Source organism: Manacus vitellinus, unplaced genomic scaffold (genome assembly GCF_001715985.3).
Source record: "Manacus vitellinus isolate BGI_N305 unplaced genomic scaffold, ASM171598v3 scaffold_12_pilon, whole genome shotgun sequence".
Lineage (NCBI taxonomy): Eukaryota > Metazoa > Chordata > Aves > Passeriformes > Pipridae > Manacus > Manacus vitellinus.
Window position 1 is genome coordinate 11,148,811 of NW_021938949.1, and position 11,564 is coordinate 11,160,374.

Below are 11,564 nucleotides of genomic sequence, written 5' to 3' on the forward strand. Positions count from 1 at the left end.
CAAAGAGGGAAAAATCATTTTCGTGCTCAGGGTACTGTCTGTGCAATTGCAGAGGGAAAACCTGCTTTGCCATCTGACCTGGCTGGGAGTATAGCTGGAGCTAGGACAGCACTGGGGCTGATGGTACCTGATGGAGAGCAGTGGTGGGGCTCATCCCACTGCCCCATTGCCCTGTGGAAGTTTGCCATGGCTCCAGCAGGACAGGATGCTCTGCCTGGGGGAGGGAAGCAGACTGGGCTAGAGTTTGCTTGTTGGTGGAGATGTTGACCTTGATATGTGTGTGACAGCTGGTGAGATCTTCCCTGTAAGTGCTGGCTGAGGGTGCAGCTCATGAGCATTCTCTCTTCAGCCCTTAACACTGTCTTTCACCATCAGCTCTGCTGGTCAGATTTGTGGTGTAGATGTTGGAGACGAGGTGATGTTTCTGGTGTTTGCCTGCTGCATGAGATTTGTAAATGTTCCATGAACAGGATGCAGAGATAGCAAGGCTTTTCAGTGGTATTTTTTTAATTAACAGACTGATTTTGAAATATCTCAATTAGCTGAGCAGGTTGAAGGCTGATAATGTTTTTGTCCTCAGGCTTCCCCTGAAATACATCTGAATTTTGATTTCCCTGGCTGTGTGGAAGCATGACCTTGAGATGCCAGGATGGAAACCACCATGTATCTGGAGTCATCACACATATACATTTTGACTTGCTGACTCAGATGCTCATCTCTCCTTTCTCTTGTTGCTTTTTCTTTGCAACAAAAAAAAAACCCAACAAACATTCAGGCACTTTGTGTTTTGCACACATATATGGGGAACAAATCTTCCCTAATGTATGAGTCAAACTAAACTGGTTTTTTTTTTCCCATGGTGGAATGCTGGTGGAAGAAGTGGTTTCTTTTTTTAAACACTATTGTGTTGGGCACCATAGCATCTTTTAGATGGATGGATAATTAGACAACTTGACGCTGGAAAATTGTTTCTTAATGTCTATTAAATGTGTCTTTCTGAAGTATTGGACTGTCTGTATATTTCCCATATCTGGAGCTCAGAAGCAAAGTCTAATCCTTGCTTAAACCTGTGTAATCCCACCTTAGCCAAAGGAGAAAAAATGGAAAAAACCATTGATGTCAGCACCAGGTTTTCTGGGGATTTATACCTGTTTAATTTAGATCAGAATTTGGCCTTTGTGTCTGGCATTATAAAACACTTGATGCATTTATGCAGCAGACACCATATGGTCCATGCCCAAGTCTGAGGAGAGCAGTGCACTGCTCCAGGCTGCTCCAGGGGCTGTGGCCACTCCAGGTGTCCCAGCAGGTCTCGTGAGGACACCTCAGGGTGCTGGGAGAAGGGCACAGGGAGATGTGCTGGCAGGGGGAGACAGTGGCCTCCTGAAGCCTGCCCTGCCTGGCAGAGCCTCTCTGCAGAGGTACAGTGCAAAGGCTTCAAATCCCCTTTGGGAGGAGGAAGGTCCCTGTTGCTCTCAATTCTCAATCCCCATCTGTGGGGGATTGGATGTCCCACTCCGTGACAGATGCTGTCTGTCAGCCTGGAGCAGGTGAGAGCAGAGCAGGTGGCAAGGGTTGGTTGGAGGTACTGAGTGGAGTCCTGCAGCCCCAATCCTGGCCCAGGGTCACTCAGGGAAGATGCTCCGTGGATGGATTTGGCTTTTTGCAGCACACTGGCTTCTTTAACGAGGAGGAGTGAAACACCATTAATCCTGGTGAGAGCAACAATATGCTAATGCTTTCTGAGCCAATCTGTTGCTTGCTTAGAAGGCAGAATTAGGTTCTTCAAGTGGCCTTAATTATTAAATGTACCACATCAGATGTGGCAGAAATGGCTTGTGCTGGAGTTCTCTGGAATTTTGGGGGAATATTTTTCTCCTAAAGAAAGGAGCAAGTCCCTCTCTCTCCAGGCTGATCAGTGCTTACTGCTTTTGCCAAGCCCCTTAATTTAAGCAGTGTTGCCTCTCCACTTCATCTTGTTTGGGTCACACTGTGGTGAAAGGAATTGCTCAAATGTCTTGCAAGGCCAGAATCTCCCCGTGTATCAAATGAGGAAAAGTCTTGGTGGTGGGAGCTGCCGTGGGTGGCAGAGCAGTGTCTGGAAATGGAATGCCTGTGCCTGGCCCTGTGGCCATCAGAGGAGATGGTCGTGAAGGCAGAGGCTGCCTCTCCCTCACGACCATCCCTGCCTTCGTGCAGGTGCTGTATGGGGTTGGTGCTGGAGCCTCTTTGTGTGAGGTGTGTAAACATGCGTGAAACCATCCGTGTGCTTTGTTGGATCTGGGGCTCATAGTGCAGAGAATTAAGATGCGATTTTAAAAAAGGAGGAATTGGAGGTGGAAAAAGCCAGCTGTAGATACTCCTTTTCAGTATCCTCTGGGCTGTTGTGATAGATGCATCCAGCCCGTTACTCCAGTTTCTCCTGATGAGGTAATTTCATGAGGTGTCAGCCCTGCATGCCCTTGAGATCTCTGTAAGACACACTCGTGCTCTTGCACTTTCCCTGCACCCTGGGTCCCTGCTGTCTCCTACAGGACTTTCCTCTCCCTGTCTGAGGCCAGACCCTGCTTAGGCAAACGCCTGGCTCGGGGTGCATCTGCAGGGTCCCCTTCCCTGCGTGCCCCAGCCAGAGCACAGGGGCTGCCCTTGAGGGAGGGAGGTGATTTTCCAAAGAGAGTGTCCTGTTGTGGTGGCATTCTCCCTCGTGGAGCATCAGCTGGATGCTGGAGCTGTGCCAGGATTCGGCCACACGCTCGAGTAGTTCCAGTTCCCTCTGGAACTGGGCAGGTGCAGACATTGCAGGGAGAGGAGAGGCTGGGAAGTGAGTTTTACATGCACATCAGAGCCTGACAGAGATTAAATTGATAAATGTGAAACCACGGCATCTTTTCCTGTGCTTTTCTCTCCTCTCTACTAAATATGATGGGCCATGCTCAGGGAGCAAGGGGCAGGATTTGGTCCATACCTGTGACCTTCTCGGTGTGCATCATTAGCCCAGCTGCTGCTGCTCCTTGCAGCACCTCTTTGTGCTAAATAGCTTTTCAATATTGATGTCAAGCAGTTCAGAATTAGTTTTCAGTCCTACTTAACCTGACAGCTCACCCCCAGTGGCTGGTGGCAGCGCTTGGTGGTCAGCACAGAGAGGGCTGGGCACTGGCTCCTGCCTGCCGAGGGTGGGTTGAGGCACTACCTGCCCAAGTGGGGCAGGTGTGTGAAGGGGGCACTTTCTGAGACCTTGCCAAGTGCTGAGGCTGAAGTGGGAAGTGCAGGAAGTGCTGATGGGTCAGTGCAAACACTGTGTGGTTCTGCCAGAGAACCTGTGAGACCTGTGTCCTCAGGGAGACTCTGCCCCTCAGTTGCCCATGTGCAGCCTTGGGCATGTTTTTGCTTATTTTTCTTTTCTCTGAGTTAAATGGTTTTAATTGTGTTGCAGGTAACGATGTAGGTGACTGAAGAAGAGTTAGTTACTTGTGCTGGAGCTCTCAGCTGTTCCAGCACGCTGAGATTGCTCTGCTGTTACTCCCAGAGAGGCAGCAGCAGAGGCGCTGTGCGGCCGTACTTGGTGGTGCAGCACAGCCTTAACTGCTGAGTAACTGCTGAGCACGTCTGAAAAAGGGTTTGCAGGAGGTGCAGAGGTTTTGTGACCGGCCCCAGCTGCAAGTCACAAGCTTTTCCCCATCACATATATGGTACTGGTAGCCTTGAAGTTAGCTTAAGGAAATTTTCTGAGTCAGTGCTCCTCCCTGGTCATTCCAAGGCTGCTAATAAGTTCAATCAAAGGATGAATTAGTATCTGAAATGCCAGCTTAAATTGTACTATTGCACGTAACTCACAGATGACAAATGCTTTGCAGTCGTGCTCTTCACAGGTAGGTAGTTTGCAAGTCTCAGTGTGGTGGCAAAGGGGAAGGTAAAGGGTGTTTTGGCTGGATCTGGTGCCAGGGCTGATGCCAGCTAGGCAACCCCATGGGTTGGTTATGTAGTGACATGCAAAACAGTTGACTGGTAAAATGCGATTCCATGTGACTGAGGTTGGTAGGAGACAAGGGGAAAGCTCAGGCTGGAGTTGCACCTGGAGCCAGATGTTGGAGCTCCAAGTGTCATCACATCCCCTGGAAGTCGCTGCCCTGCTGGGGAGAAGCTCTGGGCTGTGCAGTGCCTGATACCCACCGTGCTGTGCTCTCAGCCCTGCAGGGAGCAGGCAGCCAGGCTGGGAGGCCCTCAGCCACCCCTCCTGTGCAGGAGCCCTGTGGGGCACATGGGCCCTTACCCCAAAGATATTTCATGTGGCACTGAGGGCCCCATCACTTTGATATGCATCATTTAGGAGTGCTGTATCAATAAGTGTATAACACGAAAATGTTTTATTTACATCATGTAACTTGTTCTCAAGAATTCAACCCATTTAATGGACATAAGTGAACCCAATTTTCTTCTGTATTTCAGCATTTCTATTATGAAGAATTTCTTTTTAAGGAGCCTTTCTGTTTCCAAATGCATCCCTCGGTGAAGAGCAGCTGCAGAAGGAATTGGTTTGACCTCTGCTTCTTTAATTGCTTTCTGCTCTGTGTTGGCCTAGAAATGGATGTTGCTATTGTGTAAATTACCCTGATGGTAGGAAAAAAGCTCATGAGATCAGGTGTATAGTTTCTGTCAGGAAAATAGGTTTCTTAAATGGAAAGCAGCATCTACCTGTTCATAACCAGAGTCTGGGTCAGTCTGAAAATCCCAGATGATAATTACTTCATTTTCTGCCTCTGAGCAGCTCCATGGAGTTACTGTTTTTTGTGACCAAGGGGAGATTTAATCTGAAGTTTACTCTGAGCTCCTTTCAGACTGTGTCAGGGGATGCTCAGGCATCGGGGAACACAGTTCAGTCCACTTGTACTGTCACCTGAGCTTGGAGCATGGAGCAGTGCTCAGCTGCTGCCCGTGGCTGGACCACAGGGGCTTCTCCACCTCTACCTGTTGTGGAAGAAGCTGGAAGGAAAGAGCAGGTGCTTTTTACTTCCTGAGGCTGAGCACAAGGAGCCCTTGTCAGTCCGTGAGTACCTGAGGGGTCTGTTTCGAGAGTGTGATGGTAACTGCTTCTGCAGGGTTTTGGAGCAGGCTGAAGTGTCAGACAGGAGTGTAAACAGCGCAGCAGTGGCTGGTGCTTGCTTGTTGATGCTCAAGGAAACGGTTGCCCCTTTGTTTGAGAAGTGATTGCTGCAGCTGAAGGAGGACTTGGGGAGCTGCTCCCCCTCCTTGTGCCACGACAGAAGCCCACGGCACGATGACACAGCTTTCAGCTGCTCTCCTGGGCCCCTGGGCTCCTACAGTTCTCTTTTCCAAGCTGTTCTTGGAAGAACCAATGATAGCAACAGGAAAAATTGTGCTCCTGAATGTGAGCAAAGGGAAAGAGCTTATTTTCACAATACCAGCTTCTCCTGGGTAAGGTTCCACAGCTCGGTACCACTCAGCCATCAGCAAATTGCTCAGCAAATCCTGGCCATTTGTGAGTGCAATACAGCAGTTAGCCTCTCAGAAAAGCATGTCCTTGAGTTTAAAAGGCTCATGAACTGATGAGTGGAGCAGAAGTTTTGGCCCACAAAGATCTCTCATCTTTTGAGAAGGCTGCTGTGGTGAAGCTGCGAGTTTGTTAACCTGAGATTGATCTAGTGCCACCTCTTATGGTCTGTGTGTGAGTAAGCATTTGGCCTTGGAAAATGTCTTCCCTGTTCTTCAGCAATAAGTCTCTGTGCTCTCTACACTAGTTAATGATAGAAGCAACAATGCTTGTATAATTAGCTCATTAATACCCCAAAGGACTCAGCATGCTAATTACCTGACAGGATGAGATTAGCAAGTTGCATTACAGGAATTCAAAATACTTGGATCAACAGTAAAATAACAGGTCCCCTTACTTAGGACACCTGCTTGTTTTACAGTCCTGGCATGGAATGTTTTTGAAGAATTTGTATGCCTGGGGTACTTCCCCACTGTTAATTTATCCTGTGATTAATTGATGGCCTGTAAGACTTCTTGGTTTAAATTACTTAGTATTGTCTCCCAAGATTTTCTTTCATTTTTTTCATTTTCTTTCATTTTGGAAAAAAAAAAAGAATGAAAAAAAAAAGATGGAAAAAATCCTGTTTAAAAATTTGTTTTGGGGGTACTTTTACATGGCACATAAATTTTATCACAATATTTGATTTCTCTAGGCTAATAAATCATAGCAGGACATTTAGTATAGTCCTGCTAGCTATGCTTGTGATCCATTGCCTTGTAGGAGAACTCGTTAATAACCGTGACAAGCTGTGTACTAGTTGGAAATGGATGGCTTAAAATTCCTCACCACATCCTCAGAAGGTGGCCTTTCCAAATAACACCAGCCTGGCCTCTTGACAGGGGCACTTGCTCGGCGACACATCTCAGAGAGTTGATGGCATCACCCCTAGATAGCTGCTGGTGATGGGCAGAACAGCTGCAGTCTTCCTGCTGGGGCAGTGAACCCCAAATCATTGTCTGAAGATAAACTTACAGGAGTCTGAGTTGTGGAGTGGGTTTTTTAGGGAAATTATTTGGACAAATTACTTGGGCATTTGAAGGTTTGCTGTTACCTAAAATATCCACAGGTAATTTGGTGGGCAGAAGCATCTCTGCCCATGAACTGTGTATGTCAGAGCTGTTGGAAGGGATATAGTGAGATGTAACCTTGCTCAGCTTGATTTTGGGACTGCACTGGCAGGTGGTGCCTGAGTCACCCAGGGAATAAGATCCCAGACTGGTGCAGTGATGAGGAACAAGCCTTTACAGAGCGTGGAGGTGACGAAGTGCCACATTAAAGTAACATTAATCAATTGTGGGGTGTATTATAACAGGAAATATGCAGCCTTGACAAAGGTGCCCCACTAGAAGTGGGGTCAAGTGCATAGTGCTCGGTGTCCTGCCTGCCTGGAAGGGTGTGCTGTGAGGGATCCCAGATGTAGCTTTGCTGCCAGTGCTGGTTTCCAGCAGCCCTGGGGAGCTGGTGCTGCTGGCAGGGGCAGTGATGGCAGTGCTGGGCTCACGGCTCCACTCCACACTGAACATGCTCTTGCTGCGCGAGCCTGGCTGGATTTGCATCTCCTGCAGACATTTGTTCTTAAAAATCCCTCTCTTTCCTGAGGAGATTTTTTAATCCTTAATATTCCAGCCAGTGCCTGTGGATATCCTGGCTTCAGCTTGCAAAGACTTTTTATTCAACTTTCTAATGAGCCAAAGCAGGGCTTCAATTCGTAGCACACAAAGTGCTTTTGCTCCTGTCTAGTGGGAGTGTTCAGCCTTTCCCAGGATCGGGCCCATCATTAGGGTTTGCCTTTTGTTCCAGGAGACTGGGCTAATCCAAAGGATGGGGTGTGGAGTTGATGTCTCTCCCTCAGTTTCTTTCCTGGTCTTCTAACAAGTAGCTGCAGTGATAATTATGGCAAATCTTTTCCGTGTAAACATCCTGCTGACAGCCTGGACGTGTGTAGTTCCTGTTTTCCAGTCGGGAAGGCTGTCGATTAGCGCTGGAGCAGTTTGGGTCACGTGCATTTGGAGGAGGAGAGTGTGAGATGCTGCTTCTGCATTTCCCCAGGCACAGGTTGCAGGGTTGCTTTTGTCATTTCATGATGCCCAGGCAGAGCTTTTGGCACTTCTTTACATGATGTAATTCTGCTTCAAGGCCAGACACGAAGGGCTTTGAGCAACCTGCTCTAGTGGATGGTATCCCTGCCTATGGCAGGGGAGCTGGAACTGGATGATCTTTGAGGTCCCTTCCAACCCAAACCACTGTATGATTCTACTTCACCTGTTCTTGCTAAATTCCATAACTGTGGATCTGTGTTTTGCTTATTTGAATTGTATTTTAGTTGGTATTACAGCTTATTTTATTCCTTCCAAACTCCTGTTTTGGTCTCTAACATTTTTGAGGTGCCGAGTCACATACCAGAAATGCTGGCATCTGGCACACAGTGTGAGGGGACATGTGGAGGATATTTGGTTTCCTGGGGCAGGGCTCTGGGTGGACGAGCGGTGCCTTTGTCTTGACCGGTCTCTGTTTCTGCTCCCCCCAGTCTACGGGCACAACGTGAAGAGCAGCAATGACTTCATTGGGAGGATCGTGATCGGGCAGTACTCGACAGGTGCCCCCGAGTCCAACCACTGGCGCCGGATGCTGAACGCGCACCGGACGGCCGTGGAGCAGTGGCACAGCCTGCGGTCCCGGGAGGAGTGCGACCGCGTCTCCCCGGCATCCCTGGAGGTCACATGAGGTGGGAGACGAATGGCAGCCAGACCAAGCAGGCGGACAAGATAAAAAAATAAACCAGTGACCAAAACACCCCACCTCACACCCTACACACACCCCACAGCAGCTCTGTTGGATTGAAGCAGCTGCCAGCACCCAACTGGCCGCACTGGCGTCTGTGAACCATGTCCCACTGGGTCTTGGCTGTTCCCCTGGGGCCAGGCCTCTCGCTGCTTGCCCCCGGTACCGCTCAGCTGTTTGCATCCCGCGTGGCGGAGCGCGTGGCCGGGCGGCATGGGCTGCACGTGGAGGTGCCATGGTGAGCGCAGAGTGGGTGGAGGAGTTGGGAGTTGCCTCTGCTGTCCTTCCAGTCCAAATCCATGGCTCATCCTCTCAGAGATATAATAAGTACCCATGTGCTCTCGTTGGTGAACGTGGTAATTAGGCTAGAGTATTTTTTTAAACAGTAGAACCTGTGGTGAAATCGATTCTGACTCCAGTTTTGTCCTTGTACTAGTTTTAACGGAATTAAGCTCCTGTTAGTGCGTGCGTTTGTGTGCCGGGACACACGTGTGGCTGTGCGGCCCCACGTCAGATGGATCTGATGTCCCGTCAGCAGTGAGACCTGCCACTCTCGATAGCAGTCTGTGTGTGTAGTAGATACAGTGATGATATAGCAAAATAAACATTTCCAATACCATTTGTACCGGGAAAACCAGCTCGCATCTTTCCAAACTTGTGCTGTGCAAAAGAAACCTCCTGCAGGGACTTTTGCGGTTAAGAAGACCCAAAATACACAATTTTAGTTCTCTCACAGACTGCAGTGGCTCTTTCTGTGTTGTGTGTGTTAACCCTGGTAGTTCTCCAGGTCACCAAGCAAACTTAGTTACGGTCAAGCTGTCCTGTTGGTTGCTTCTGTACATTTTATTTTTTCACAGCATATTGTCTGGTATGATGCAGATTGTATATTTATTGAAAATAAAATTCTATTTAATTGTGCCGCGTAGACTGGGGTGATACCTGTTGGCAGAATTCACCTTTCTGTTGAGCTCCCTCAGTTATGCTTATGGCAGAAGAAAAGCCAAAACATTGATGGTTACCCCCTTGTTCCTCACTGTAGATGAACTGGGAGCTGCTCTGTGTTGGCAGCACACAGCAGTGGGGCAGTGGTGGCTCCAGGGCTGGGCATCTTCTTTCTGAGCACGTTGTGGATCTAACCTGCCCCTCTGCAAGGTGAAGTTCCTCCTCTGTCCTGCAGTGAGGTCAACAGTTCTCTGGCTTCCTCCTGGTTTGTCTCATCAATAAATCACAATGGAGAGGGACCCCATGAGGAGTTCTGGGCAAACACATGCTGTGGAAGGAAGATCTTCTATGAAAAGTCAAAAAGGCTCAGACAAGGGGCTGTGGTTTCAGCAGTTACTGCTGTGGACATTAATATTCTTCCATCTGGAGCCTGTGGGCAGCAGCACGAGCTCCATGGGAGCTGATCTGAGCCCAGCCATGTGCTTTGCTCAACACTGGGGATGAAATGTGAACAGAAGGTACTCTAGCCCCGAGTCTGTCCTCGGAGTTGTGAGGTATCTGTTTCACAGGGAGGGGGCTGTCATGTACAGAGGACGCCAAAAATTGGTGAGGGAACCCAGAGGAAAGGTCAATAAAAGCAGGATGGAAACACACTGAGGAGCTCCCGACCTGCAGGGCAATCAGAACACAGGATGGGAAGCGAGAGGAGTGGGAGGGCTGAATCACTGAGACCTGTTCCCAGGGCTGCACCCAGCAGGTGAAGCACATCTCATGGTTGGTGAAATTGGAAGGTAACACAAAGTGCAGCTGCAACTCCAGCTGGCACTGTGTGCTTAACGTGCTTGTGCTGTCCCAGTGCTGGGAGCAAAGCTGGTGCCCAGCTGCTGTGCCAGGCTCAGGGGCAGCACGGGGGGCTCGGTGCTCCCACCTGCACTGGGGGGATGCTGCTGCCGTGGGTCTGTTGTTAGAAACAGGATAAAAATTATTCAGGATCTCTCCTCCCTGAACATCTGTGCTTTGGAAATAGATTAATATACTCAAAAGATTTTTGTTCCATAGTTTGCTGAAAGTTGTTTATAACACTGGCTTTATCTGGGGATGACACACAGGAAAGAAGGGAGAAGGCATGCCTTGACTTCTGATAATCTCAATTCCTTCATTTTTAGTGGTCTGCTGTAGCAATAAGCTTTTCCTTGAGCCATATAGTTTCAGATCAGTGTATGCAAGTGAGGGGGAGGTGTTCTTAAAAGGCTTTATTTAATGCAAAGAAAACTTAATATAGAAAATTGATTGAATGAGTTACTGTCTCTGGAGTAAGTCTGGATGCTTTATTGTACTGAAGGCCTCCCATCACTCCCAATTGTTTGTATTTGAATCTTGCCTCTAAAAATGGTCATCCCAACTGAAGTCCCAAAAAATGCTGAATATTTTAATTGGTAGCTAAGAATAAAAAGGGAACAGCATTGAGTGTGTTCCTAAGCAGTTTGTTCAATGCTGATTTAAGGCATAAATTGGAAATGGAACAGGGCCACAAAATTTTATAGTACTTGTGTCTGTGCTCTTTCCCTTACCACTGCCACAGTTAGGAAAGGACTTTATACAATATTTTTAAACATATGAAGTTTATGTCTGACCAAATGTTGACCACAGGAAGGAGACATGCTGGATAATATTGGCTATTAATGATACAGAGTGCTGTCTCATACCAGGTTTTCTGCTGTTTCAGGACTGCATGGCCTGAGCACAGACCTGGCAGATGGGCACTGTGTGCGTTTCTGAAATAGCCTCGGAGCCCCGGGCACAGCTGGGGGTTCCCTCTTCCAGGCTGTTGTAGTGCCTTGCTCTGGGTAAAAAACAAACAAACCAAACGAAGGAAAAAAAACCAAACAACCAAAAAACCCAAACCACAACAACAACAAAAAACCCCACAAAACCAAAACAAGAAAAGAACAACACAAAATGGGGCATTAATGTATTACACCCGTCTGCCCTGCAGCCCTGGGACCCTCTCCCCCTGACTCCTCAGGTGCCCGGTTGCGGCCGCCGCCGCTCCCCGGTGTCAGCACAGCCCTCGCCCTCCCGCCGCCTCCCCTGCCCGCTCTCTGCCGGCCTCACCCGCAGGCAGAAGGTCCCGTTTGTCACCCCCCCGAGGTGACGGGCTGCCCAGAGTCCCCTCCGCCAGCATCCCGAGGGACGCAGCCGGCGCGGCGCCGCGGGATGGGGACACTGAATACCAACCCGGGATGCGGCTGCAGGGGCGAGGAGGGGTAATGAATGTCCTTGCTCGCCT

At 48.9% G+C, this 11,564-nt stretch overlaps 1 protein-coding gene across 1 annotated transcript in view; it reads left to right on the forward strand.

The window, feature by feature from the left end:
- Positions 1-9,252, forward strand: part of SYT17 (synaptotagmin 17) — a 32,646-nt gene extending 23,394 nt beyond the window's left edge. The window contains exon 8 of the mRNA XM_029957843.1: positions 8,079-9,252. Within this exon, the coding sequence (XP_029813703.1) occupies positions 8,079-8,275 (197 nt within the window). The 3' untranslated portion in view covers positions 8,276-9,252. The remainder of the gene's footprint in view (positions 1-8,078) is intronic.
- Positions 9,253-11,564: the final 2,312 nt, after the last annotated feature.